Here is a 27,500-nt window from a genome sequence, read left to right as displayed (position 1 = left end):
TAAAATAGTCTAATAGGGGGTATAGGTGTTGTGTTAGTTGTCTCTTCAGAGGTTGCATGGCTTTTCACTTTCCTTCTTATGATGTCTTCGACGAAACCATTGGAGAAGCCGTTATTGACTAGGACCTGCCTAACCCTACAGAGTTCTTCGTCGACTTGCTTCCATTCTGAGCTGTGGCTGAGAGCACGGTCGACATATGCGTTAACAACACTCCTCTTGTACCTGTCTGGGCAGTCGCTGTTGGCATTTAGGCACATTCCTATGTTTGTTTCCTTAGTGTAGACTGCAGTGTGGAAACCTCCGCCCTTTTCCATGACTGTTACATCTAGAAAGGGCAGCTTCCCATCCTTTTCCATCTCGTAAGTGAAACGCAGCACGGAACTCTGCTCAAATGCCTCCTTCAGCTCCTGCAGATGTCTGACATCAGGTACCTGTATAAAAATGTCGTCAACATACCTGCAGTATATGGCCGGTTTCAAGTTCATGTCGACTAAGACTAATTGCTCGATGGTACCCATGTAGAAGTTTGCAAACAGGACACCTAGGGGAGAACCCATGGCGACCCCATCTACTTGCTTATACATGTGCCCATCCGGGCTCAAGAAGGGTGCCTCTTTAGTACAAGCTTGGAGTAGTTTCCTCAGAATATTTTCTGGTATGTCAAGAGGAGTACAGGCTGGATCACGATACACTCTGTCGGCTATCATTCCGATTGTCTCGTCCTCAGGTACGTTGGTAAACAGCGATTCTACGTCCAACGAGGCTCTTATCCCTGTGGCCCGTGTGCCCCGCATTAAGTCAACAAATTCCTTTGGAGACTTCAGGCTGAAGGCGCAAGGAACATAAGGAGTCAGCAGGCCGTTGAGTCGCTTCGCCAGTCTGTACGTGGGTGTGGGTATCTGGCTAATGATTGGCCGAAGTGGGTTTCCAGGCTTGTGCGTCTTGACATTTCCATACGCATATCCAGGTTTATATTCCTCAATGATCTTTGGCAGGTGGAGTCCGGATTTCTTGGCGTTCACTGATCGAAACTGTGAACGCCAAGAAATCCGGACTCCACCTGCCAAAGATCATTGGGGAATATAAACCTGGATATGGGTATGGAAATGTCAAGACGCACAAGCCTGGAAACCCACTTCGGCCAATCATTAGCCAGATACCCACACCCACGTACAGACTGGCGAAGCGACTCAACGGCCTGCTGACTCCTTATGTTCCTTGCGCCTTCAGCCTGAAGTCTCCAAAGGAATTTGTTGACTTAATGCGGGGCACACGGGCCACAGGGATAAGAGCCTCGTTGGACGTAGAATCGCTGTTTACCAACGTACCTGTGGACGAGACAATCGGAATGATAGCCGACAGAGTGTATCGTGATCCAGCCTGTACTCCTCTTGACATACCAGAAAATATTCTGAGGAAACTACTCCAAGCTTGTACTAAAGAGGCACCCTTCTTGAGCCCGGATGGGCACATGTATAAGCAAGTAGATGGGGTCGCCATGGGTTCTCCCCTAGGTGTCCTGTTTGCAAACTTCTACATGGGTACCATCGAGCAAAAAGTCTTAGTCGACATGAACTTGAAACCGGCCATATACTGCAGGTATGTTGACGACATTTTTACACAGGTACCTGATGTCAGACATCTGCAGGAGCTGAAGGAGGCATTTGAGCAGAGTTCCGTGCTGCGTTTCACTTACGAGATGGAAAAGGATGGGAAGCTGCCCTTTCTAGATGTAACAGTCATGGAAAAGGGCAGAGGTTTCCACACTGCAGTCTACACTAAGGAAACAAACATAGGAATGTGCCTAAATGCCAACAGCGACTGCCCAGACAGGTACAAGAGGAGTGTTGTTAACGCATATGTCGACCGTGCTCTCAGCCACAGCTCAGAATGGAAGCAAGTCGACGAAGAACTCTGTAGGGTAAGGCAGGTCCTAGTCAATAACGGCTTCTCCAATGGTTTCGTCGAAGACATCATAAGAAGGAAAGTGAAAAGCCATGCAACCTCTGAAGAGACAACTAACACAACACCTATACCCCCTATTAGACTATTTTACAGGAACTTCTTTTCCACAGCTCATAAAACGGAGGAAAGGGTCCTGAAAGATATTGTTAGTAGAAACGTTATCTCTACAGACAAAAATCAGAGGATACAACTGACGATTTACTATAAAACCAGAAAAACGGCCAGCCTACTCATGAGAAACTCTCCAGACACAAAACAGAACGCTTTAAAAGAGACTAACGTCGTCTATGCCTTCAAATGCCCACTTGGGGACTGTAAGCTCCAAAAAATCCAGTATATAGGCAAGACAACAACATCTCTTTCTAGGCGTTTAACGATGCATAAACAACAGGGCTCCATTAAGGAACATATAATCTCTTCCCACAACCAAACCATCGCCAGAGAAATCCTAGTAAACAACACAGAAATCATCGATAGATACAGCGATAGCAGGCGGCTTGACGTTTGCGAGGCACTACACATCAAGAAGTCAACACCAGCAATCAACAGCCAATTATTGCACAACTATATTCTACCCACCTCAAGACTCCGCTCCAATATAGAAGCATCAAGAAATATGGACCAATAGGCTTTCTACAAACACTTCTATTCAATATCCATTGTTTCGTGTTCTGTCTTGTGTTGATGAAATTAATACCCTATTAATACCACATTTTGTTCTGTCTTGTGTTAATGCCACATCACCCCTTCCACCTCACTCAAATGTAGATATAAAATCGGAGATACGTAAGTTCTATTCAGTTGTGTATTTGTGAACTAAAGTCTTTGAAAATGTAATAAGTTTTACGAAACGCGCCCGTGTCGCGTCAGACTAGAAATAAAAATGAATTTTGGAGAATTGATTTTTGATTTACCTCCAACAGTGAAGCGTAATGTACGAAAGATTGAGAAAATTCGTGTTAGAATTATTAATCTTACTTTTTCGGTCATATATAATAATATATGTATATATATATATATATATATATATATATATATATATATATATATATATATATATATATATATATATATATATACATTCTATTGTATGACAATCAAAACTGAACTGCATAATCTAAATGGGGCCTAACAAGAGCAAAATATAGCTGAAAAATGACACCTGGTGTTTTATTACTAATGCTTCAAGACATAAATCCCAATGTCCTATTTATTTTATTATGAACATTTTTGCATTTATTTTTTTGGTTTAAAATTATTACTAATCATAACTCCCGACTATATTTGGAATCCGACTTTTCAATCTCAACATCATCTAGCTCGTATCTTTTAACTCTATCATCATTACCTAGCCTTAAAATCTTACATTTGTCAGCATTAAACTGCATTTGCCAATCTTTTGACCATTTCAAAAGCCCTATTTAGATCGTCTTGAAGTGGTAGTGATTCTTTTTACGTGTTTATTTCCCTCCCGATTTGTGTATCATCGGCAAATTTGCAAATATTGCTGCTCAAACCTGAAACTAAATCATTTATATATATATTATGAATAATAGAGGTTCGATGACAAAACCTAGAGGTACTCCACATACTACATTTTCCCAATCTGACTTAATTCCATTTATACTAACTCTTTTTTTAATCCTTTGTTATAGCCAACTACGTTTATGGAGATAGTAAAACACGAGGAGCCGGTGGCCGAGCGGACCGCACGCTGTACACGTGATCCTGTGGTCCCGGGTTCGATCCCGGGCGCCAGAGAGAAACGATGGGCAGACTTTATTTCACCCTATGCTCCTGTTACCTAGCAGTAAATAGGTACATGGGAGTTAGTCAGCTGTCACGGGATGCTTCCTGCGTGTGTGTGTGTGGTGTGGAAGAAAAAAATAGTAGTAGAAACAGTTGATTGACAGTTGAGAGGCAGGTTGAAAGAGCAGAGCTCAACCCCCGCAAGTACAACTAGGTGAATACAACTAGGTGAATACATCTCAAGGGAATAATGTAGTTTAGGCTATTTCTACCCTCCCCCCTCCTCCTGCCCTAATTCAACTAAATAAAGTACCCCAATACCGTGAGCCTGTGGCATTGTATCAAAAGGGGTGACGCCGAGGAAAATAAGACTCGCGTCCCTACCAAAACAAAAAAGACACTGTATGTATGTGGCACTGTATCAAAAGCTTTGTTAAATGTCTTAGAAAGTACTTTCGAAGCTGATGACGGGTTCCATAATACACCGACGACAAACACGGTGATCTCGACACCACCTGCACTAAACATTGACCTTTGGGGCTTTCTGGATATTGTAAAGATCTCTGATTTAATTAAGAATAAAATGTAGTATCAGACACCTTTCATAACCAGCACTTACGAGACCTTTAACTTGAACTGACCTCGGATCTGATTATAGTCGGGAAGTATTCTGAAGAGATAATCCAAGGCAATGGTCCAGCGCCGATACTCTGACCAAAGGCTGCCACCATCAGACACACAAGCGGCACCCACCTCCACCCTCTGGGACTTTGCAACCTAGAAATTACCCAAGATGACATCATACGTCTGGGGCTCAATTGAGACTAGATAAATATATTAAGAAAGAATGTACAATCTTTAGACAATCCATTAATATCTCATCACTCACCTTACATCACTTTGGTATGATAAAAAATCACTATCTTCGGATTCATCCATATTGACTTCAACTATAGTACTCGACGTCTGGGAGTCGGAGATGAACACATGCGTGCCAAAGGAAATGTAGGCGACCATAAGTAATGTTAGTGAGAGGATCAAGCAGCGCTTACGACCCAAGCGATCCAGCAGGAACATCATGAAGATAATGCCGGCGAAAAAGACCACGTTAACCAATATGGTGCTTACGATCTTGCCAAGAGCCATACCAGAATCTCCAAGCATCCGAGCCGTGTTGGCTTTGAGGACTTGCACGCCACTGAAGTTTGATACCAGAAAGAGAGCAGACAGTGTAATGATTTTCTTTACGATATCTGGTTTAATAACAGCTCCCCAACCCACTCGGCCATCCTCTCGCTGGTTCATGCTCTTAAGAATCCTCACCTCTTCATTTATATCTGCATAGGCTCCCCTGAGACTATGGAGGATGACGAGGGCTTCAGCATCTCTGCCATTCACAGCCAGGAACGTTGGACTCTCTGGGAGCACCGTCAGTATTAAGAAAGAATGAATCAGTGTAATGATAACCGAGATGAACATTACGTAGTACCAGGTCATCAAGAGGCCCAGGGTGAGGACAAGGATACTTCCAATTATAATGAAAAGATTAGCCACAATCATTGCCGACCCTCGGATACCTGGGTCTGCTATTTCTGACACATACGTTCTCACTACCACCCCGATCATGCCGAAACTCATTCCATCAACGAATCTGAAATGCAATGCAAAATCAAAATAATGTTTCATTTGTTCATATTTTAGAACAAATTGTCCTGAACAAGTAGAAAAATAAAGAAAGCATTTTTTTTTAGGGCTCAATAATACAAAATATACTGCAAAAAGTTCCCAGTTTTGCTTGCTTGGTATCAATTAGTACAAGTCATAATGTTGTTATGAAAAAAAAACTTTTATAAATTTAATTGAAATAAATGATGTGAGCCCAGGAAAACAGACGATAAGCGCTCTGAAATACATCTCCAAATATATGAGTCAGCAATTGTTCAAGCTAAGGAAATGTGAATTAAATTAATATAGTTGCTTTCCCTGAACACATATATGCAATTATTACACAAAGGTACACCTCCAGCTAGATATAGGGGAGGGTTTAATAAGGGAAGCAACTGGATTCTCGATTGTTCAGTTGCTTGTGTATGTAGTTCTCGAATATTTTGTGCATACATGTCTTTGAATATCATTAAATTAAGGCCCTTCCTAGGTATACTTTAGGTGTTCATAAGCTGCTCCACATGAAAGAGATTTTTAATTAAATAATAAAAGAACAGCAAATTAGGAAGGCCTATCAACCAATATCTAAAGAGAACATCTGTCTATTAATTTGTCCAAGGATGGAGGCCAAATGCTTGAGGTTAGCTTCATCAAACTTTTTAAGAAGAAATAATGGTGGTATGTGACTGTCAAAGACTAGTCTGGGTCAGCCTCAGTGATCGTCTTTAAGAAAGATCAGCTCTTATTATGAATCTCAGTAATAAGTACGAAGAATAAGTATTCAGACGTGTACAATGTTGGAAATTTCCAACACTAAATACAACACTGTTGTATTCTCATTAATTATTACTAATTCTACTAATCATTGTAGTGATTAAAATTAACCAAGCGTAGAGTTCACATGTACTAATAATTACATCTGTACAATAAGGCTAGAATTCTTACGTCACCCGACGCCAGTATTGCGTCAGATTCCATTGTAATAAACACATTTATATCCAATGTGTCTGAGAATTGAATTTGATTCTGTATAAACAACGGTGTTCTGTGTGATAATTAATTACAGATAAACTGATCTCCAACTAAAGCCAAATAGAGCGTTTATAGTTATAGCTGTTATCTAGTAATAAAATTAACGTCACGTGTGAATGCCCTGGAGAGACTTTAATTCTTCTCCATTGTTCGTTTACTATCATAAAACGGGCAAATAATAATATTTAACTCCTCCAAATAATAAACCCGTCCTAACCCGAGCATTTCAAGCACAACTGCGAGAAATGATAATATCCATAATAAATAATTTGGGTAACAAACGCGGGACGCGGAGCGGGGCGGAAGAGACGCGAGTCCACGTGTTGAAGCGTTCACGAGCAGACGTGTTCACGTGGTGAAGCGCTCACGAGGAGACGCCATTACCCAGCCATCAGGGTAGACGCCATCAAATCTCTAGAAGCAAGTCGCCAATGTGAGGTGTGAAGAACCTTTGCAGACAATACCTTCACTGGTGTCAGTGTCATTTACATAACTTCTATGTAATTCCAAGTGACCGGCCAGTGAAGCGCGTTAGTATCTAGGATAGGCTAGACCGGAACCTAGGATGCGAACTTCGGCAAGCCTTAACTTACACAGTGCCCATATTAGCTAAGTACCTTGATCCTTATTTGATGCATCATATAGCGGGTGGGTTTATAGCTGGGTAGCTTGTCGTGACGCCGTGCGACAATAAAAAACTACAGGTCATTATTTTCTCTGATGTTTAATCTCGTTTTCTTGAATATAGATTTCTAGTAGTTTAATTTGTTACTACTGAAACCATTTTAATTTACAGCGTGTGTGAAGAATTCTCCGAGCTGTCATTTCCCATGTTAATCAACTCCCAGTGTTCCATGACGAGTCCAGAGGAATCAGAAGATGAGTCGTAACTAACTTCTGGGGAATCGTCATTAAGCTAAGATTCCTTTTGTATTCCTTGATTATTATCTGTACTCCTTTACATGCAGAACTCTGTTCATTGGATTAACATGTGTTTATTATACTTATTATTTCATGTTCGTAGTCTATGTTCTCTTTGAAGATAAAGATAATGACTCTATAAATATTCATAGGATTAGATTATTATACATTGGACTGGTGAACGAACCACACTAGTTCCTGGACGTAATGAGTTCCAGTAATACCCCCCGAATGTAGGTGTTTGAGGCTTTGATTCATTTAATTATACAGCCCATTAATTATTTCAGTGATCATATTCTCTAGTATTTTATCCATAGTTACTGGTTCATCTAGGAATTTTCTAATGATCATATTTTCTCAGTTTCCCTCTTTACTAGAAAAGCGGGTGGTCCTTCGTAATTGATTTTACTATATTAATATTTAAATAATTAGAGTCAAGCCCCAAATGTCCCACATACAATGCCTGAAATAAGGGTTTTGTGTACCATAGAAGTTAAACAAATTTTCAGCTGGTCATAATATTCCAACTTGCAATGTAACAACAACGTTTTTTAATAAAGCTCTTATAATGTTACATCAAAGTAACTGTTGTAAAAATAAGGTGATTATTTTATAAAATATAAATATTTAAAAAAAAAAACAGTGTATTCACTGTTACGGCCCTCTCGGGACGCAACGGGGTTCTTACTCTGATGTAGTTAGAGGAAGATATATATCCGGCCCCAAGCCAGTAGAGGCTATCAAGGGATGCGATCCGTGACGCAAGTAACTTAAAGGGAGTAGGGAAAGAAGGCTAAGAACTTAATATAGTATAATTTTCACCATCACCATTTAAATATATAGAAATAAAACGTACACAAGGGGGAGGGGTATTAACACTTTACAAAGGGGATCAACATTGTAGTCTTCTGCTGGAGACTATGGATCCTCGAAACTAGGTGCAGAGTCCGCGGTGCTTTCTTCGTGGCCTCAAGACGTGTCCTCTGAGAACGCCGAGTCTACCCTGGCCACAGGTCAGCCACAACACAGGTCCACTGGGGGCACCGTCGTGGAGGCCGTCAACCACACGTCCAGCAGGTCTGCTGGCAGGTACTGAGCCACCAAGGCTGGTACGGCCACTCCACGAACGATATAAGGGGTACGCCCTAGACAGGAGTCTCGTGTGATATCACCAATCACCCTCCTGTCCTCAATACCCCAGTGGATTATCGTCTCCAACCGTCGGTCCCGGGTAAATCCTTTCACTGCCACTCCATTGGCAGGCTTAACACACCACAGTGTTCTTCCGGGGGGACGACGTCACAACAGCTGCAGCAAACTTCACAGTATGGAGACTGGCTGCCTCGGGTAGACTGACTCCACCTTCAACACAGTGGTCCCAGGTCGGCTCTGTAAGCAGACACGTCATTAATAACCGGGACACTAATACACCACACTCACAGGCTCAGATACTAACACCTGACGTATCCAGTCCATAGATGGCGCTGTCGTCGGAGCACCACCTCACCAGAGGTCAGGAGCGGCGGTGTTGAGCGCTGAACCAGACTGGAAACTGGTCCTCGAGGCCAGTACACGCTGTCCTCACTAGGTGTCGTCGTTCGTTTGGCGGGGGTTTCGGGAGCTGACCCACAGATGGCGTGTTTGTCACTGCTCCAGGCTCGGACGTTGGATCCGGGTTCGTAACACCTCCCCACCAAAAGGAATTTGGTTTGGGGTTCTATAAAAAGCACGAACCAAATTAGCAGGGCGACACAACTCCAAATGGACTTACTTATACTATGAACTGGAGTGATGAGGCTGTCTTGTCTACTGAATTGTACTAAAGAAAATTCCTGGCACAAAGGGACCTTGAAAATGGCAGGCGATGACCTGCCTGACATAATCTTCCACACCTCCTCTGCGATGGCAAACAGGGACATCATCTCACACCTCTCGAGTAAGGATTGGTTTCGACACGATTTGGGGTGACTCGACACTTCCTTATGTCGTGGCACCGATGATGGCTGACCACAGACGGCATTTCTGGTGCCGGTCCGATGGTCCTTCAGGGAGACAGGAACCTGGAATACAGGGGTCTGATAATTCAGAGTGATCGCGACAGTGGGTAAGTCAATACTTACAGCATACCCTACTAGGTTCACACCTAGTCCCAACAGGGCTGCTTGTACGTCGCAGATGGCATTCACTCTGCCACCGTCAGGTCGACCAACGTTCCGCATAACGCTGCATTGAGGCTCAGCTATCACGCGAGGGGTGTCAACCTGTCGGAAACAGTCACTCAATTTATCACATGTCGTACCTCCTGTATCAACCATTACCTTCCAGGTCCCTTCTTCAACTGCAACACTTGCAGTACAAATCTCCAATCCCTGGGACCTCTTCACGATGTTCATGGGAGCCATCATTCTTCGGGTCGTCCACTGATCCTTACTGAGAACACTGGGAACACACATGAGCATCAAACAAAATATCGCTAAGAAACATGGGGCTAATTGAGGGATACGCTTCCTGAACTTGTCATGTTCATATCCGGCAACATCCACAAGCCTGGCTTGGACCGAAGAGGGCACTAGACCTTTTGAACACACCTCACATACCTCTGACGTCTGGGGAATCTCTGGCTGGTCCACTACACGCTGTAACTTGCCATACCGCAAGCACACATCCGCCTTCGCTCCAGACTCGTTGGTATCCGTGGGTGCCCGCACACAAGGCCTCTCTTCTTGCTCAGGTACCTCTGCCTTCTTAACTTCATGTTCCTCGTCGAGAGAATCAGGGGACACTGCTAGAATATCATCGATCTGCGGGCGAGAGGACCAATTAGACATGTTCAAATCCGGGTCTGTCTTTACCTGGACATTACCATTGCCTGTTGTCACCTCCGACCTTGCTGTTCTGGTAGACTCGTCCGCAACCTTGGGACGATTGGTGCTCCAATCGGTCACCAAGTCGTTGGCTAGTACCACGTCAATCCCAGCCACAGGGAGGGTATCGACTACTGCCAACTCACATGTGCCGCTGAAATAAGGCGAATCAAGATGTACTGGCACTAAGGGGGCGATGTACTGCGTCCTAGGAAACCCAACCAGGATCACCTCTGGTCTCCCATCCACACTTACTCCCTCGGGTAACGAGCTCTTCACGATCAGGGACTGGGCTGCTCCACTATCTCTGAGCACTACAACTGATCTACCAGTATGACCACTCGTTACATACCCGCATGAAGTGTGAGGGGCAAACAAACTTGGTCCTTCCTGCGTCATCGTAGACTGGTTTCCTGCTGGTGGTGTAACACAGCTCATCAACATCACCTCCCTTCGTGCGCTGCCACCTCTTCTGCCTCGGCACCTAGCAGCTATATGCCCTTTCTGCCCACAAGTCCAGCACACCATATTCCTCCTCGGGCTCCGGTGTTTTGGACTGCTAGGACTTGTTCTTCGGGGGCTACTTGGGGGCGTCTTCTTAGCACTTTGTGGGACGGGTCTTTCTTCTTCATCATGAGGTCTGTCAAACCGGCGCTGGTAATTCCTTGGGAGGTACTTAGCAGACGGCCTATGAGTCAGGATGTACTCTTCAGCCATGGTGGCTGCTGCACTCAAGGTCTCCACCTGCTGTTCCTCTAAGTACGTCTTGAGGTCTCCAGACAAACAATCCTTGAAGTCCTCGAGCAGAATCAGCTGTTCGAGGTCTTCCCTGGTCTCCACCTTCCGAGAGGCACACCATTCCTGGAAAAGTCGCTCCTTGATCGTGGCGAACTCTGTGAAAGTGTGCTCTGAGGTCTTCTTCAGGTTTCTGAACTTTTGCCTATATGCCTCAGGTACCAATTGGTACGCCATGAGCACCACTTTCTTCACCATATCGTAATCGACGGAGTCGTCAAGGGATAATGTAGAGTAGGCGATTTGGGCCTTCCCAGTCAAAACTGACTATCATGATGGCCCAATTCTCCCTTGGCCACTCCAAAGAGGCAGCGACTTTCTCGAAGGCTGCGAAGAACTTCGAAACTTCTCTCTCGTTGAATTTGGGGACCATTTTGATATTCCTTACCGGATCGAAACCGCTTACTCCAGCTTGTCTCTGTCCAGCGCCTAATCGTAATACTTCTAGTTCATGTTGTCTCTGTCTTTCTTTTTCTTCTCTTTCTCGTTCTTCTCTCTCTCTTTCTCGTTCTTCTCTCTCTCGTCTCTCTTCTCTTTCTCGTTCTTCTCTCTCTCGTTTCTCTTCTAATTCTAGACGCCTCATCGCCAGTTCCTTTTCTTTCATCTCCATTTCTTTATCTTTTAATTCTCGTTCTAATTCTAACTTCTTCCACTCTATCTCGCGATTGATCTCTAGGGCACGCATTTTGACTGTTAGGAAGCTGATATTAAGCTCACCTGCATCACTGTCAACGTCGCTGCCCTTATCTTCCTTTTCCGTGGAAGCTATTTCCTCACCTTCCTTTGTACTAGGAGTCTCGCCTTCCTGTTTCTCTTCTGCCTTCAGGTGCCGGTGAACCTTGGACAAGATCTCCACACGGGAATCACTGGCACGGATCTTGATCTCCAGGTAGGCGCTCACTAGTACAAGTTCCGGTTTGCTCAGATATTTTAATCTGGCAAGACAGTCCACTCTGTTCAGGAAAGCCTGAACATCGTCCAGATCATCGATGGTAGCTTTGTCTGCCATTGTCACAGATGGAACACTTTGCACTTAACACCCTGCTTACACTTTAGCACTTAACACACCGAGCACTGTTCTACGCCAATATTGCACCAAACACTGCACTTGCCAATATTGCACGTAATCACTTCGGGCACCGCACTACCCAATATTGCACTGAATCCAAGCGAACACTTCGCTCTACAATATTGCACTGAATCACTGAGCACCGCACTAGTCAATATTGCACTTAATCGCTTAATCACAGCGAGCACCGCACTGCACAATATCGCACTTAGTCACTCTGAGCACCGCACAGGACGTATAACGTCACAATCGTCACACACAGGGGGAATTATATACAGGGATTACGCCACTTCACCACCCCTGTCAAACATACTTAACAAGGGGACGGATCCCGCTGGGGATGCCAATTATGTTACGGCCCTCTCGGGACGCAACGGGGTTCTTACTCTGATGTAGTTAGAGGAAGATATATATCCGGCCCCAAGCCAGTAGAGGCTATCAAGGGATGCGATCCGTGACGCAAGTAACTTAAAGGGAGTAGGGAAAGAAGGCTAAGAACTTAATATAGTATAATTTTCACCATCACCATTTAAATATATAGAAATAAAACGTACACAAGGGGGAGGGGTATTAACACTTTACAAAGGGGATCAACATTGTAGTCTTCTGCTGGAGACTATGGATCCTCGAAACTAGGTGCAGAGTCCGCGGTGCTTTCTTCGTGGCCTCAAGACGTGTCCTCTGAGAACGCCGAGTCTACCCTGGCCACAGGTCAGCCACAACACAGGTCCACTGGGGGCACCGTCGTGGAGGCCGTCAACCACACGTCCAGCAGGTCTGCTGGCAGGTACTGAGCCACCAAGGCTGGTACGGCCACTCCACGAACGATATAAGGGGTACGCCCTAGACAGGAGTCTCGTGTGATATCACCAATCACCCTCCTGTCCTCAATACCCCAGTGGATTATCGTCTCCAACCGTCGGTCCCGGGTAAATCCTTTCACTGCCACTCCATTGGCAGGCTTAACACACCACAGTGTTCTTCCGGGGGGACGACGTCACAACAGCTGCAGCAAACTTCACAGTATGGAGACTGGCTGCCTCGGGTAGACTGACTCCACCTTCAACACAGTGGTCCCAGGTCGGCTCTGTAAGCAGACACGTCATTAATAACCGGGAAACTAATACACCACACTCACAGGCTCAGATACTAACACCTGACGTATCCAGTCCATAGATGGCGCTGTCGTCGGAGCACCACCTCACCAGAGGTCAGGAGCAGCGGTGTTGAGCGCTGAACCAGACTGGAAACTGGTCCTCGAGGCCAGTACACGCTGTCCTCACTAGGTGTCGTCGTTCGTTTGGCGGGGGTTTCGGGAGCTGACCCACAGATGGCGTGTTTGTCACTGCTCCAGGCTCGGACGTTGGATCCGGGTTCGTAACATTCACCTATTTGTATTCACTTATTTGTGCTTGCTTGCGGGGATTGAGCTTTGCTCTTTCGGCCCCGCCTCTCAACTGTCACTATTTTTTTCACAGATACACACACACACACACACACACACACACACACAAGCAAGGTGTGTGTGTTGCAAGGTGCACCACTCAACTGCTGGAGAGGAAAAGATCAGTGGTAGTTGTAGGCATCAAAGAACAGGAAGGATCCAACAGGCAAGAATGGAATGGCAAGGATAGAGAGGCAGTACATGGGCTACTGAAGGGGTTACAGATGGAAGGGGCTGTACATAACATAGAGAAGGTTTTCAGGTTGGGCTGGTACAACAAGGACAGAAACGACTTGTAAAGGTGGTGTTTACAAACGAAACCACAAAGGAGGACATTCTCGAAAGGAAGAGTCGTCTGCAGCATATGGAGGGATACAAAAAAGTATTCCTGCAGAGGGACAGGACGAAGGAGGAGAGAGCCAGGGCAGCAGAGGCAAGGAGGAAGCGCAGGGAGAGAGGAGCAAACCAGGAAATCACAGCCCTCAACACAACAGTCCCAGAGACAAGAGGAGAACCCAAAACCAGCATCCCAGCAACACCAGAGGGGGGGGGGGCCACACCACCACCCCCCTCTGCTTAGAAACCTTCCCTTCCCCTCACCCTACCTGCCCCCACCCAACCCTCCCTCCCACCCCACCCCATTCTGACCCTGACACCCCTTCCCCATTCCCATCATGTCCCCCCTCCCACCTTTTTCCCCCTGTCCCCCCTCCCCCTTCATCCCAGACCCTCCCTATCCCTCCTCCTCCCTCACTGCGTATCCTCCATGTCCCCCCTACCTCCTTAACCCTCACCCTACCTGTCCCCCCTTCCCTTCAACCCCCACCCCCCACCCCCCACCCCAAAATCCTCTGAGACCCTGCAAACCACCTCACAGATCCTCTCACCCACGGAACAGCTTCCCACACCAGCAGAATGCTTGCCAAGAAAGGGACATGAAAATGAACAGAAGAAAGTGAGCTTCAAGGCGATGTACACTAACATAGACGGGATTTCAAATAAAACAAGTGAACTTGGAGAATGGGCACTAGAAGAAAACCCAGACATAATAGCACTCACAGAAACAAAGTTAACGAAAATCATAACAAACGCAGTGTTTCCACAGGGCTACTATGTAGTGAGGAAAGAGAGAGAAGGGAGAGGAGGAGGTGGGGTAGCTCTGCTACTAAGAGAAGGTTGGAGTTTCGAAGAGATGGTAATTCAGAACTGTGAAGGTTTCAGTGACTACATTTCAGGCACCATAGCAACTGGAGGACAGAAAATTATAATAGTAGTCATATATAACCCCCCACCAAATGACAGAAGACCCAGACAGGAATATGATAGAAACAACTTGGCCACCATCAATATAATAGAGAGAGCAGCTTCTGTGGCTAGCAGGAACGGATCCAGACTTCTAATCATGGGAGACTTCAACCATGGGAAGATACATTGGGGGAACAGAGACCCATATGGAGGCCCAGACACATGGAGAGCTAAGCTGCTGGATGTGGCAACAAGAAACTTTCTAAGTCAACACGTCAAGGGACCGACAAGAATGAGAGGAGGGGATGAACCAGCCTTGCTTGATCTGATATTTACCCTAAATGAGTCGGATATAAGGGAAGTTAAGTTGGAAGCCCCCTTGGGAATGAGTGATCATAGTGTATTGAGCTTTGAGTACCTGGTTGAGCTGGGAATTATCACCCCCAAAAAAGAACTGGGAACCAAAGGGCTAGCGTACAGAAAGGGAAACTATGAGGAAATGAATAAATTCCTATGGGATATACATTGGGACACAGAACTCGGAACCAAGTCCGTACAAGACATGATGGACTATGTCACCCAAAAATGTCAGGAGGCTGTAAGCAGGTTTGTCCCAGCCCGACAGGAAAAAACAGAGAAGCAAAGGACGAATCCGTGGTTTAATAAGGAATGTATGAAAGCAAAGGAGCAAAACAAAAGGGCATGGAGGAACTTCCGTAATAACAGAACACCAGAAAGTAGAGAGAGATACCAGAGAACCAGGAACGAGTATGTCAGTGTGAGAAGAGCAGCTGAGAAAAGGTATGAAAATGATATAGCTAATAAAGCCAAGACCGAACCCAAGCTACTACACAGTCACATAAGGAGGAAGACAACAGTGAAGGAACAGGTGATGAAACTTAGGGTGGGCGAGGACAGGTACACAGAGAATGACAAAGAGGTGTGTGAAGAACTCAACAAAAGGTTCCAGGAGGTCTTTACAATAGAACAGGGAGATGTCGCGGCGCTAGAAGAGGTGGCAGCAAACCAGGTGACCTTGGATAGGTTCGAAATTACAAGAGATGAGGTCAAGAAGCACCTATTGGAGCTGGATGTGAGAAAAGCTGTTGGGCCGGATGGAATCTCGCCATGGGTATTGAAAGAGTGTGCAGGAGCACTTTGCCTACCACTTTCCATAGTGTATAGTAGGTCACTGGAAACGGGGGACCTACCAGAAATATGGAAGACTGCTAATGTAGTACCAATATACAAAAAGGGTGACAGAAAAAAGGCACTGAACTACAGGCCAGTGTCCTTAACTTGTATACCATGCAAGGTGATGGAGAAGATTGTGAGAAAAAACCTAGTAACACATCTGGAGAGAAGAGACTTCGTGACAACCCATCAACATGGGTTCAGGGAGGGTAAATCTTGCCTTACAGGCTTGATAGAATTCTACGATCAGGTGACAAAGATTAAACAAGAAAGAGAAGGGTGGGCGGACTGCATTTTTTTGGACTGTCGGAAAGCCTTTGACACAGTACCCCAGAAAAGGTTGATGCATAAGCTAGAGAAACAGGCAGGAGTAACTGGTAGGGCGCTCCAGTGGATAAGGGAGTACCTAAACAATAGGAAGCAGAGAGTTACAGTGAGGGGTGAGACCTCAGACTGGCGTGAAGTCACCAGTGGAGTCCCACAGGGCTCTGTACTTGGACCTATCCTGTTTCTGATATACGTAAATGATCTCCCAGAGGGTATAGACTCATTCCTCTCAATGTTTGCTGACGACGCCAAAATTATGAGAAGGATTAAGACAGAGGAGGACAGCTTGAGGCTTCAAGAAGACCTGGACAAGCTGCAGGAATGGTCGAACAAATGGCTGTTAGAGTTTAATCCAAGCAAATGTAATGTAATGAAGATAGGGGTAGGAAGCAGGAGACCAGATACAAGGTATCACTTAGGAGATGAAATACTTCAAGAGTCCAAGAGAGAGAAAGACCTGGGGGTTGATATCACGCCAGACCTGTCCCCTGATGCTCACATCAAGAGGATAACAGCAGCAGCATATGCCAGGTTGGCTAACATAAGAACGGCCTTTAGAAACTTGTGTAAGGAATCTTTCAGAACATTATATACCACATATGTCAGACCAATCCTGGAGTATGCGGCACCAGCATAGAGTTCATATCTAGTCACGCATAAGACTAAAATGGAAAAGGTTCAAAGGTTTGCCACCAGACTAGTACCCGAGCTGAGAGGTATGAGCTACGAGGAGAGACTACGGGAATTAAACCTCACTTCGTTGGAAGACAGAAGAGTTAGGGGGGACATGATCACCACATTCAAGATCCTCAAGGGAATTGACAGGGTTGATAAAGACAGAGTGTTTAACACAAGGGGCACACGCACTAGGGGACACAGGTGGAAACTGATTGCCCAAATGAGCCACAGAGATATTAGAAAGAACTTTTTTAGTGTCAGAGTGGTTGACAAATGGAATGCATTAGGAAGTGATGTGGTGGAGGCTGACTCCATACACAGTTTCAAGTGTAGATATGATAGAGCCCAATAGGCTCAGGAACCTGTACACCTGTTGATTGACAGTTGAGAGGCGGGACCAAAGAGCCAGAGCTCAACCCCCGCAAGCACAACTAGGTGAGAACTAGGTGAGTACACACACACACACACACACACACCAGACTTATCTCCTGCAGCCCATATCAATAGGATAACATCAGCGGCTGGCCAACATACGAACGACATTCAGAAACCTGTGTAAAGAATCATTCAGAACTTTGTATACCACATATGTCAGGCCAATCCTGAAGTATGCAGCCCCATCATGGAGTCCATATCTAGTCAAGGATAAGACTAAACTGGAAAAGGTTCAAAGGTTTGCCACCAGACTAGTATCCGAGCTGAGAGGAGAGACTACGGGAATTAAACCTCACTTCGCTGGAAGACAGAAGAGTTAGGGGGGAAATGATCACCACATTCAAGATTCTGAAGGGAATTGATAGGGTAGATAAAGACAGGCTATTTAACACAAGGGGAACACGCACAAGGAGACACAGGTGGAAACTGAGTGCCCAAATGAGCCACAGAGATATTAGAAAGAACTTTTTTAGTGTCAGAGTGGTTGAGAAATGGAATGCATTAGGAAGTGATGTGGTGGAGGCTGACTCCATACACAGTTTCAAGTGTAGATATGATAGAGCCCAATAGGCTCAGGAATCTGTACACCTGTTGATTGACGGTTGAGAGGCGGGACCAAAGAGCCAGAGCTCAACCCCCGCAAACACAACTAGGTGAGTACACACACACACACACACACACACATACACACGCAGGAAGCAGCTCCGTAACCTCTGTCTAACTCCCAGGTTTAGTACTAAGTAACAGGGGCATTCAGGGTGAAAGAAACTTTGCCCATTTGTTTCTGCCTGGTTCGGGAATTGAACTGGGCCACAGAATTACGAGCCCTGCACTCTGTCCACTCAGATACCAGACCCTAAGTTCCCCGAAGTGTATCCCCAAATACACTACTAGTAGTAGGCATCCTTCAGTCTCTGAAGACTATGGAGTTGCGCCCTGACAGGGCGCAAAGCCTGGGTAGGTAGATATGGAGGAGAAGCTGTTACCCATGCAGCAGGTCCCCCCTCTCCACGTTGCTGAAATTATCCACTAGAAAGGCAAATGCCAATACACATGGTTCCAGCAACGTCGCAGGAGCTGCCAGAACGAGGTCGAAGTCGACAACGAACTGCCTTAGGGGCTCCAACTCCGGATTTTTCCTCGAAGTTGACTTCTGAAACCTTTCCCAGAAAAGGGGTATGGCCGCAAGGCAGCGGAGGTTTAAAATCAGGGTTTTCCTTCCCCTAGATGGGCTGCCTTCTCAGGCTATCGAGTCCCATCTACCCGGAGCAGCTGGTTTTAAGGCGCCAGAGGCACGCCAATACACTACTAATGTTTAGTGTATTTGCTGGGATTGCATATTCTAAGAGAGAGAATGTGAGAGAGAAAGAGAGAGAGAGAGAGAGTTTGAGTGAGTTCTTGTTCACTCAACAGATTGATATATAGGAGATCACGTCAACTGATCACATGAAAGCTTGCCCGTTCCTTTTATGATTGTTACCTAATCTATATAAATAAAAATGTAAATGTTCGTTTGCTCAAAATTGCTAATCTCCTAAAGTTCTTCACCGATTGCTTTGAAATTTTGACACAACGTTCCATTTGCATCTGAGCGTATTTTTATATACATACTATAAAGATGTCACGTCTGTGATGGGGAAAAACATGCTTTAAAAAAAAAAAACTGTGCTTTTCGTGTTTTTCATCTGAGGGAAATCTTCGAAACCTCTTTACCGATTGCTTTGAAATTTTGACATAACGTTGCTTTAGAATAAGTGCATGTTTTTATATACCTACTATATACATGCCTCACCTGAGACAGGATTTTTTTTTTAAACAGCGCCATCTGTTGGACATAAGAGCAATACAAGCTGTAATCTCAAAAAAGTTCTTTACCGATTGCTTTGAAATTTTGACACAACTTTCTATATGAATACATGCGTGTTTTTATATACCTACTATATGGATGCCACACCTGTAACAGGTAAAAACATGCTGTTTAAAAAAAAACAGCGCCATCTGTTGCACGTAGGAGCAACACACGTTATACTAAATATGTTACGATTCCATTTCAATGTATCCGATTGCATTGATAAATTTAATTTTCATAGATTTTTATTTATTTTAATTTTGATTTCATTATTTTGTGTGACATTGCATTGGAATTGAGCTTTGTTGTTTACCATACCGTTCATTTCGTGAGAATAATTTATTTGTTTATTTTGTCATTTTTTTCTTTTCGTTTTTTTGTGTGTTCTTATTTTTCAGTGATGGGAACATCAGATTATTTGATGTTCCAAATTTTCTGATGGGAACATCAGGTCATTTGGGAATGCATCAGATGAGGGAGTGAGGAATGGTGGGGAGGACGAGGGGACAGGGGAAGGGGTAATGGTGGGGAGGACAAGGGAACAGGAGAGTGGGGGAGGAAGAGGGGACTGGGAAGGGGGGGGGGGAATGGTAGGAAGGACAAAGGGATGGGAGAGTGGGAGATGGTGGGGAGGACGAGGAGACCATGGAGTGGGAAATGGAGGGGAGTACAAGGGGACAGTGGAGTGGGGGGATGGTGAGGGAGACAAGGGGACAGGGTAGGGGGAATGGTGGAGAGAACGAGGGGATGGGGTAGTGGGGAATGGTTGGTAGGGCGAAGGGATAGGGTGAGGGGGGAAATGGTGGGGATGATTGGGGGGGACAGGGGAAGATTGCTGTGGCTCAGCAACTGCAACCCGTCCTCGCACAAGACATCACATATATGACTTAATGCTAATAGTCAATATTTTGCTTATAAATAAGTACATATGTAGTATATTCCCCAGTTACATTTTTTTTCAAGGCACTAACTCTTCCTCACGTACCTATTTACGTCTTATAGTACCCGTCCGTTGCCGTAGACAGCAGAATAGTCGTGAATGGTTCAATTTTAATGAAAATTGTAGCTTGCCAGTCCCACATGTCTTGTGAAATTTACCTACTATAGTCCATACTCTTAGAATATTACAGATCAGCTACATCCTATTGAAGGCTCATAGTTTTGTTTTGAGAAATAATAGTTGTTCTCAGTAAATTATATTAAGCACTTTAAATTATTACATAGAATAAGAGTGCTTCACCAATCAACATTATATACACTAGTTTGTGCTTTAAAAATCTTTAGAGAATGTATTGTAGGAACGTCAACAGAAAACGATATTACGTTGGAATATCTATGGGGTAAACTACTGCAAACAGGATGGTATGGTATCTGCTACCAACTATAGGATGGGTATATTGTTGATTTAGGGGCGACGACGATGTAGGATGGGTATAGGGTCCACTACCACCTGTTAGGTGGGTAAGGTGTCCATACCACTTGTAGGATGGGTTTGGCCCCGTAACTGCCCATAGGATGGGTATGGCGACCACTATCATCACCAGGATGGGTATGGGGTCCATTACCGCCTACTGGATGAGTATATGGTTCACTACCACTCACAGGATGGGTATAGCGTCCCCTATCGCCTGCAGGATGGGTATGGGGTCCACTACTGCCCACTGGAAGGATATATGTGCCACTTCCGCCCACAGGATGTGTGTGGCGTCCACTATACCGCCCACAGGATAGGTATGGAGTCCACAATCACCTACAGGATGAACATTGTGTCCACTACCGCCCAAAGGATGGGTATGGCCTCCATTGCCGCCCAAAGGATGGGTATGGCCTCCATTGCCGACCACAGGATGAGTAAAAGGTCCAGTTCCGCCCACAGGATATGTATATGATTAACTACCGACGACATGATGAGTATATCGTCTACTCCTGCCCATAGGATGGGTGTGGGGCTAACTCCCACCAATAGGACGCGTATGGGGTCCACTACCACCCACAAGATAGGTATTGGGTCCACTACCGCCCACAGGATGGGTATTGGGTCCACTACCGCCCACAGGATGGGTATTGGGTCCACTACCGCCCACAGGATGGGTATGGCGTCCACTGCCGCCCACATGATAAGTATGGTGTCTACTACTGTCCACAGGATGGGTATGGCCTCCACTGCCGCATACAGATGAGTATAGGGTCCTGTACCGCCCATGGGATGAGCATGGGTCCACTACCACCCACAGGATGCTTATGGGATCAAGCACCGCCCACAGGATGGGTTTTGGGACCACTATCATCCACAGGAAGGTCCACTACCGCCTACAGAATGGGTTTGGGTCCACTATCATCCAACGGATGGGTATGGGTCCACTACCGCCCAGAGGATGCGTATGGGGGTCCCCAACCACCCACAGGGTTGGTATGGGGGCCACGTCCATCTACAGGATGGGTATATGTTCCGCAAAATGAGTATGGGATCCACAACCGCCCACAGGATGGGTATGAGGTCCACTGTCTACCACATGATGGGTATTGGGTCGACAACCACTCACAGGATGGGTATAGGGGGACCACTACCACCCACAGGATGGGAATGGGGTCACTACCACCCACAGGATGGGTATGGAGTCCAATACCGCCCACAGGATGGGTATGAGGTCCAATACCGCCCACAGGATGGGTATGGGGTCCAATACCGCACACAGGATTGATATGGGGTTCAATACTTCCCACAGGGTGGGTATGGGGGCCACGTCCATTCACAGGATGGGTATATGCTCCACTACCACCCTCAAAATGAGTATAGAGTCCACTGCCGCCCACAGGATAGGTATGGGGTCACTACCACCCACAGGATAGGCATGGGGTCCACTACCGCTCACAAGATTGGTATGGGGTGCACTACGGCCCACAGGATGGGTATGGGGTCCGCTACTGCCTACAGGATGGTTATGGGGTCACTACTCCCACATGATGGGTATGGGGGTCCACTTCCGCCTGCAGGATGTGTATGGGGTCCACTACTACCAATAGGATGGGTATGGGGTCCAATACCGCCCACAAGATGCGTGTGGAGGGAAATACGTTCAAAATGCCCGCCAGGGAATATTTCTTATGTTAGCCGCTCCTGATTGGTGGGCGGCAGTCCGACGCCGTGCATCTACACATCACCCACGCGCATGCTCGGAGGCGAGAGATGGGGCAGAGAAGAACTGCACCTTACCGAAACCACACCTGTTAGTGACGCCTCCTGGACATTGGTCATCCCGTACCTCGTATTGGCCAGCTATCATTGGACCTCGCCCCTGAGAAGCCGTCGCATTGCTTCACCCCTCCCATAGAAGATTTCAGCTCAAGGTGGGCACTGTTTCTCCGTTTTCTACCTATTTCTGCGTATGTTGATTACAACGTGGTTGGTCGGCCATAACCACTAGGCGACCGCCTCCACACTGGCGCAGTGAGTAATCGGCCTATTCGATGATCAAGAGGACCTCGCCTCGCTGTACGCATCGTTATCCTGCTGAATTTAATTGAGACTTCGTGTTCAACATCACAGTAAAATTTACTGTCGTCGGTTACACCTTAGATGTTCTCCAGTTTGCTAGGACTTGATTTATGATTTCCAGCTGCGTTGACTGAGATATGGTAGTTCCTGATTCCATGCAGTACCTGTGCTTATTCTCTATTTCTTGCATTTCCTTGTAATTTTATATACTTCGTCACATCTCTGTTCCTGATTCAAGTGTGTTCTATGGCCCCCATTCATCCAGCAAGTTTCTCGACATTAGATTCATTTCCCAGATTTTTTGCCTTCTTTGTGGTATCAATTTTCTCCATTTTTGGCAATTTTCTCTATTTTTTGTGAATTTTGGTGAATATTCATTGTTCTCAAGACGACGCCATCACCTAGCCACGCCGCCGCCATACTTGTTCCTACATGCTGCCGGCCCACCCCACCTGTTGGCGTCTGCTCCACCAGTTGGCGTCCGAGCACGAGTTCGCTGTCAGAACTGATAATGTCTACTTCTAACATCCATTCCATTCCACCCTGGATTACAGCTAATAAGCTAATATATTATTATTAGAAGTGTGTTGTTACTGACCCGATTTTCCTTACCCTTACCAATAACTTGGTGGTTTAGACCCCGCTTACCTCGAAATTGTACTATATATTTAAGGTAGGAATATATTTTCACATATTTACCTAACATATCCCTAATTCACTCCTATATTTTTTTTTATTACCCCTATACTATAATTTCGAGGTAAGGGGGGGGGGGGTCTAAACCCTCTAGTTATGGGATAGGATAAGGAAAATTGGGTTATGGTAATTGTATAGTTTTAGTGAGTCATATCCCATTCAGAAAAAAATATTTTGTAAAATAGAGTTCAGATCCAGGTGTATATGGTTAGGTTAAGGATGGTTAAATTGAACTCATGTAGAGAAAATTCCAATTATTACCACATTTTCCATTAATCCCCAGGTAATAGAGGTTAGGTTGGGGATGGTTGTATTGCTGAAAAAAACATGGCTAAGGATATGGTGCAATATTGAACCATGATCCATGTATCAGAGGTTAGGTCCAGGGCGGTTGGGTTGATGCACAAACAATACTTTCCTCCCCCAAAGGGAGGTTAGGCACAGGATGGCTGAGTTGGTGTGTAAAAACAAAACACCTACCCAACAATATAATTACGATATTGAACATAAATCCAAGTTTAATAGGCGAGAAGTAGTTAGATTCATATACAAAAACATCACATTCCATGAATATGGATACAAGTATATGTCGTATCAAAGGTTAGGTCCAAGGTGGTCGAGTTGTGGTAATATGAAGAAAATACCTAGTAACAACACACTTCTAATAATAATAATAGCAAATTAGCTGTAATCCAGGGTGGAATGGAATGGATGTTAGAACTAGACATTATCAGTTCTGACAGCAAACTCGTGCTCTGGATTTGATGTGTATAGGTACATTTAGTAGAATTTTGGGGTTTTGGTTTGATATAATTAGGATAAATTTACTGGAATTGTTACAAATTGGGTAAATTTGGATGAATTTAGCTAATGTCGTGTTAGGGATAGGTTAGGCTTGGCCTGGTTTGGTAGAACTGATAGAAAACACATCTGGAAATTGGAAATAGCTAGACGACCAGAGCACTAGCTCTATGTAATGGTCTTGGAAATGGGGGATGTTGTGCCAAGACTGGATGTTGGATATTGGAAGTTTAGATGGAATAGGTGAAACTTGGATAAAATGGGCTTTGGCTGTGCTATGATACATTTTTTTTTTTTTATATATGGTAGAAATTTTCTTAAATTAGGTTGAATTTAGGTGGGACAGCATAAATTTCACCAACTTCATTCAAATCTAGCTTGGGATATGCTAGGTCAGGTTAGGTGAGGTTGTGTAGGGTAGGATAGAAAGGTGAAAATGTAGAGTAAAATTGGGCTTTGGCTGAGCTATGATACGAAACATTTGGGATATATTTGGTGGAAATTGGGTTAAATTAGGTTTAATTTAGGTGGGAGAAAATAAATTTTGCCAAGTTTAATCAATTCTAGATTTGGATATGCTAAGTCAGGTTAGGTAAGATGGTATAGGGTAGGATGGAAGAGGCAAAAAGGTGGGTAAAATGGACATTGGCTGTGTTATGATACAAAACATTTGGGTATATTTGGTGGGAATTGAATTAAATTAGGTTGAATTCAGGTGGGAATAGCTTAAATTTGGCCAACTTTAATCAAATTTAGTTTTGGATATGTTAGGTGAGGTTAGGTAAGGTGGTGTAGGGTAGGATGGAATATGTGAAAATGGGGGTAAAAATGGACATTAGCTGTGCTATGTTACAAATTATTTGGATATATTTGATGCAAATTGGATTAAATTAGGTTGAATTTAGGTGGGAATAGCTTAAATTTGGCTAACTTTAATCAGATCTAGCTTTGAATATGTTAATTGAGGTTAGGTAAGATGGTGTTGGGTAGGATGGAATAGGCGAAAATGTGGGTAAAAATGGATATTGGCTGTGCTATGATACAAAACATTTGGGTATATTTGATGGGAATTGAATTAAATTAGGTTGAATTTAGGTGGGAATAACTTAAATTTGGCCATTTTTAATCAAATCCAGCTTTGGATATGTTAGGTGAGGATAAGTGAGGTTGTGTAGGGTAGGATGTATAATATCTTAGTGGTAATGATCTATCATGTTCATAAAATTGTGTAAATTTACCTATTTGGGGGTTCGGGCTATAGCTAACTTATTTAATGTATGGACAGAGGGGACATAGGCTTGTATGTGAGGATATGGGATGCTCATATTTAGTTAGTTTAGCTTTTTGTTAAGCTGAATTTGATTAAATTTGTGCAGTTTAAGTATAACTTTTGATTGATTTAGATGAATTTAGGTTCTAATTAGTTGCATTTTTGATAGGACATAATAAATTTGCTTAAATTATCACAGAAATTACTAACTTCACCTACCTCCACCTGCCCTAACATAACTAAGGCTAAGGCTAGAACCAATTAGTCTGTAGGATGGTTTACCTAAATAAATATCGGTGACATGATTGGAGAGGATCTAACACGGGGGTATTAATAAAGCATTAAAAACAAGGGACATATGTTAGATGAATAGTTTAGCACTAATAATGTTGAAACATTAATGGAAAATGTATGTGTGTTTTATATTGGGCTCATAGGAAGTCAGATGTTCCATTTATATATGTGAAATTCTGACTTTGGGGAGTTGTGTATTGTTTGACCTATTTGGCTGTAATAGTTTTTGTACAAATAACACAATTATTATAGTTGTGAATTAATTGTGCAGATTATGTATTTTGCATAAGTTGTATGATTATTGCAATTATGTATTGATTATATTCCAATAAATTGTGTATTGTTTGTGCAAGTTGTGTATTAATTGTTTAGGTTTTGAATGTGTATCTGTGTAGTTGTGTATTTATTGTATATGCACTAGTTATGTATTGTTCATATTTGGGCAGTTGTGTATTGATTATATTTTGTGCAAGTTGTGTATTAATTGTGTATATGTTGCAATTGTATTTATGTGAATTGTGTATTTGTGCTAGTTGTGTATTTACATATTTGGGTTATATGTATTGTATGTATTTTGTACTGGATATGTATTTGATTGTATTTATGCAAGTTAAGTAATAATCATTATGTAAGATGTATAATATTTGTGCAAGTTGTGTATTAATTGCGCATGTTTTGTAATTGTATATGGACGAATTGTGTAACTACACCTGTTGTGTATTGATTGTCATTGTGCAAGTTATGTAATTATATAGCAAGTTTACTTGTATTAATTGTGCAAAGATGTGTAATAAACACACAATTTGTGTAATAATTGTCTGTGTTTTATAATCGTTTTGTGCGAATAGTGCATTTACGCAGGTTGTGCTTTAAATTTGCTGAAGTGGAATTGGTGCAACTGTATTTTGGAGTGCAAATTGTGTATTTGTATAAGCTCTGTATATGTAATCAAAAAAATAGATCTTCTTGTGCAAGTGTGAAAGTGTATTTTGGTTTATAGGGCATTTTGTGATTTATAAGACATTTTGTGATTATTTGTGAAATTGTGTAATTTTAGTGAAAGTGCATTTTGATTGTCTAAATGTACAAGCAATTTGCTATATTTTTGCATATTCAATATTTTGGGTAAATGTTATACTCTGAGTGTGCATGCAATATTCGTGTAAATGGTATATTTTGTGTACAAATTACCTATTTTGTATGTAAATGACATATTTTGTCTATAAAACCACATATTTTGTGTGTGAATGACATATTTTCGTGTGTCAAAAATATATTTTGTGCATAAATGGCATATTTGGTGTGTAAATGCTGTATTTTCTGTGTAAATATAATTTAGTGTGGAAATGCTTTGTGCATAAATGATATATTGAGTGTAAATGTTTTATACTGTGTGTTTTTGATTATGTGTATTTTTAGTGTAAGCGCAAGTGTTGCATTTTGTGTGTATGATGTTAAATTCATATATATTTTTGTGCGCCTTATCACAACCTAAGCTTTTCATGAATAATTACAAATATATTTATTCCAATGGGACATATACCCTGGTTTATCCATTTGAATAGTATGTAGGTGAGGTATTTAATAATATTTTGGACTTGCTTGAATAATATGGGTACCTTGCTGATTGGTATGCATTAATATAAATTAACAGTACAAATACTTATGGTTACTAGGGGTGAATGAGCTGTGGGGCTACTGAAATTATGTT

The 27,500-nt window shown here is 43.7% G+C and overlaps 1 protein-coding gene across 1 annotated transcript in view; it reads right to left on the bottom strand.

The window, feature by feature from the left end:
- LOC123751743 (facilitated trehalose transporter Tret1) overlaps nucleotides 1–27,500 on the bottom strand; it is a 190,801-nt gene that overhangs the window by 35,745 nt on the left and 127,556 nt on the right. The window contains exons 3-4 of the mRNA XM_069315243.1: nucleotides 4,604–5,365; nucleotides 4,356–4,482 (exon numbers count right to left, since the gene is read on the bottom strand). Coding sequence (XP_069171344.1) covers nucleotides 4,356–4,482; nucleotides 4,604–5,365 — 889 coding nt within the window. The remainder of the gene's footprint in view (nucleotides 1–4,355; nucleotides 4,483–4,603; nucleotides 5,366–27,500) is intronic.

The sequence above is a fragment of the Procambarus clarkii genome, chromosome 7 (assembly GCF_040958095.1).
Source record: "Procambarus clarkii isolate CNS0578487 chromosome 7, FALCON_Pclarkii_2.0, whole genome shotgun sequence".
Taxonomy (NCBI): domain Eukaryota; kingdom Metazoa; phylum Arthropoda; class Malacostraca; order Decapoda; family Cambaridae; genus Procambarus; species Procambarus clarkii.
Note: the sequence above shows the minus strand (reverse complement) of the source record. Positions and strands in the feature narration are given on the sequence as shown.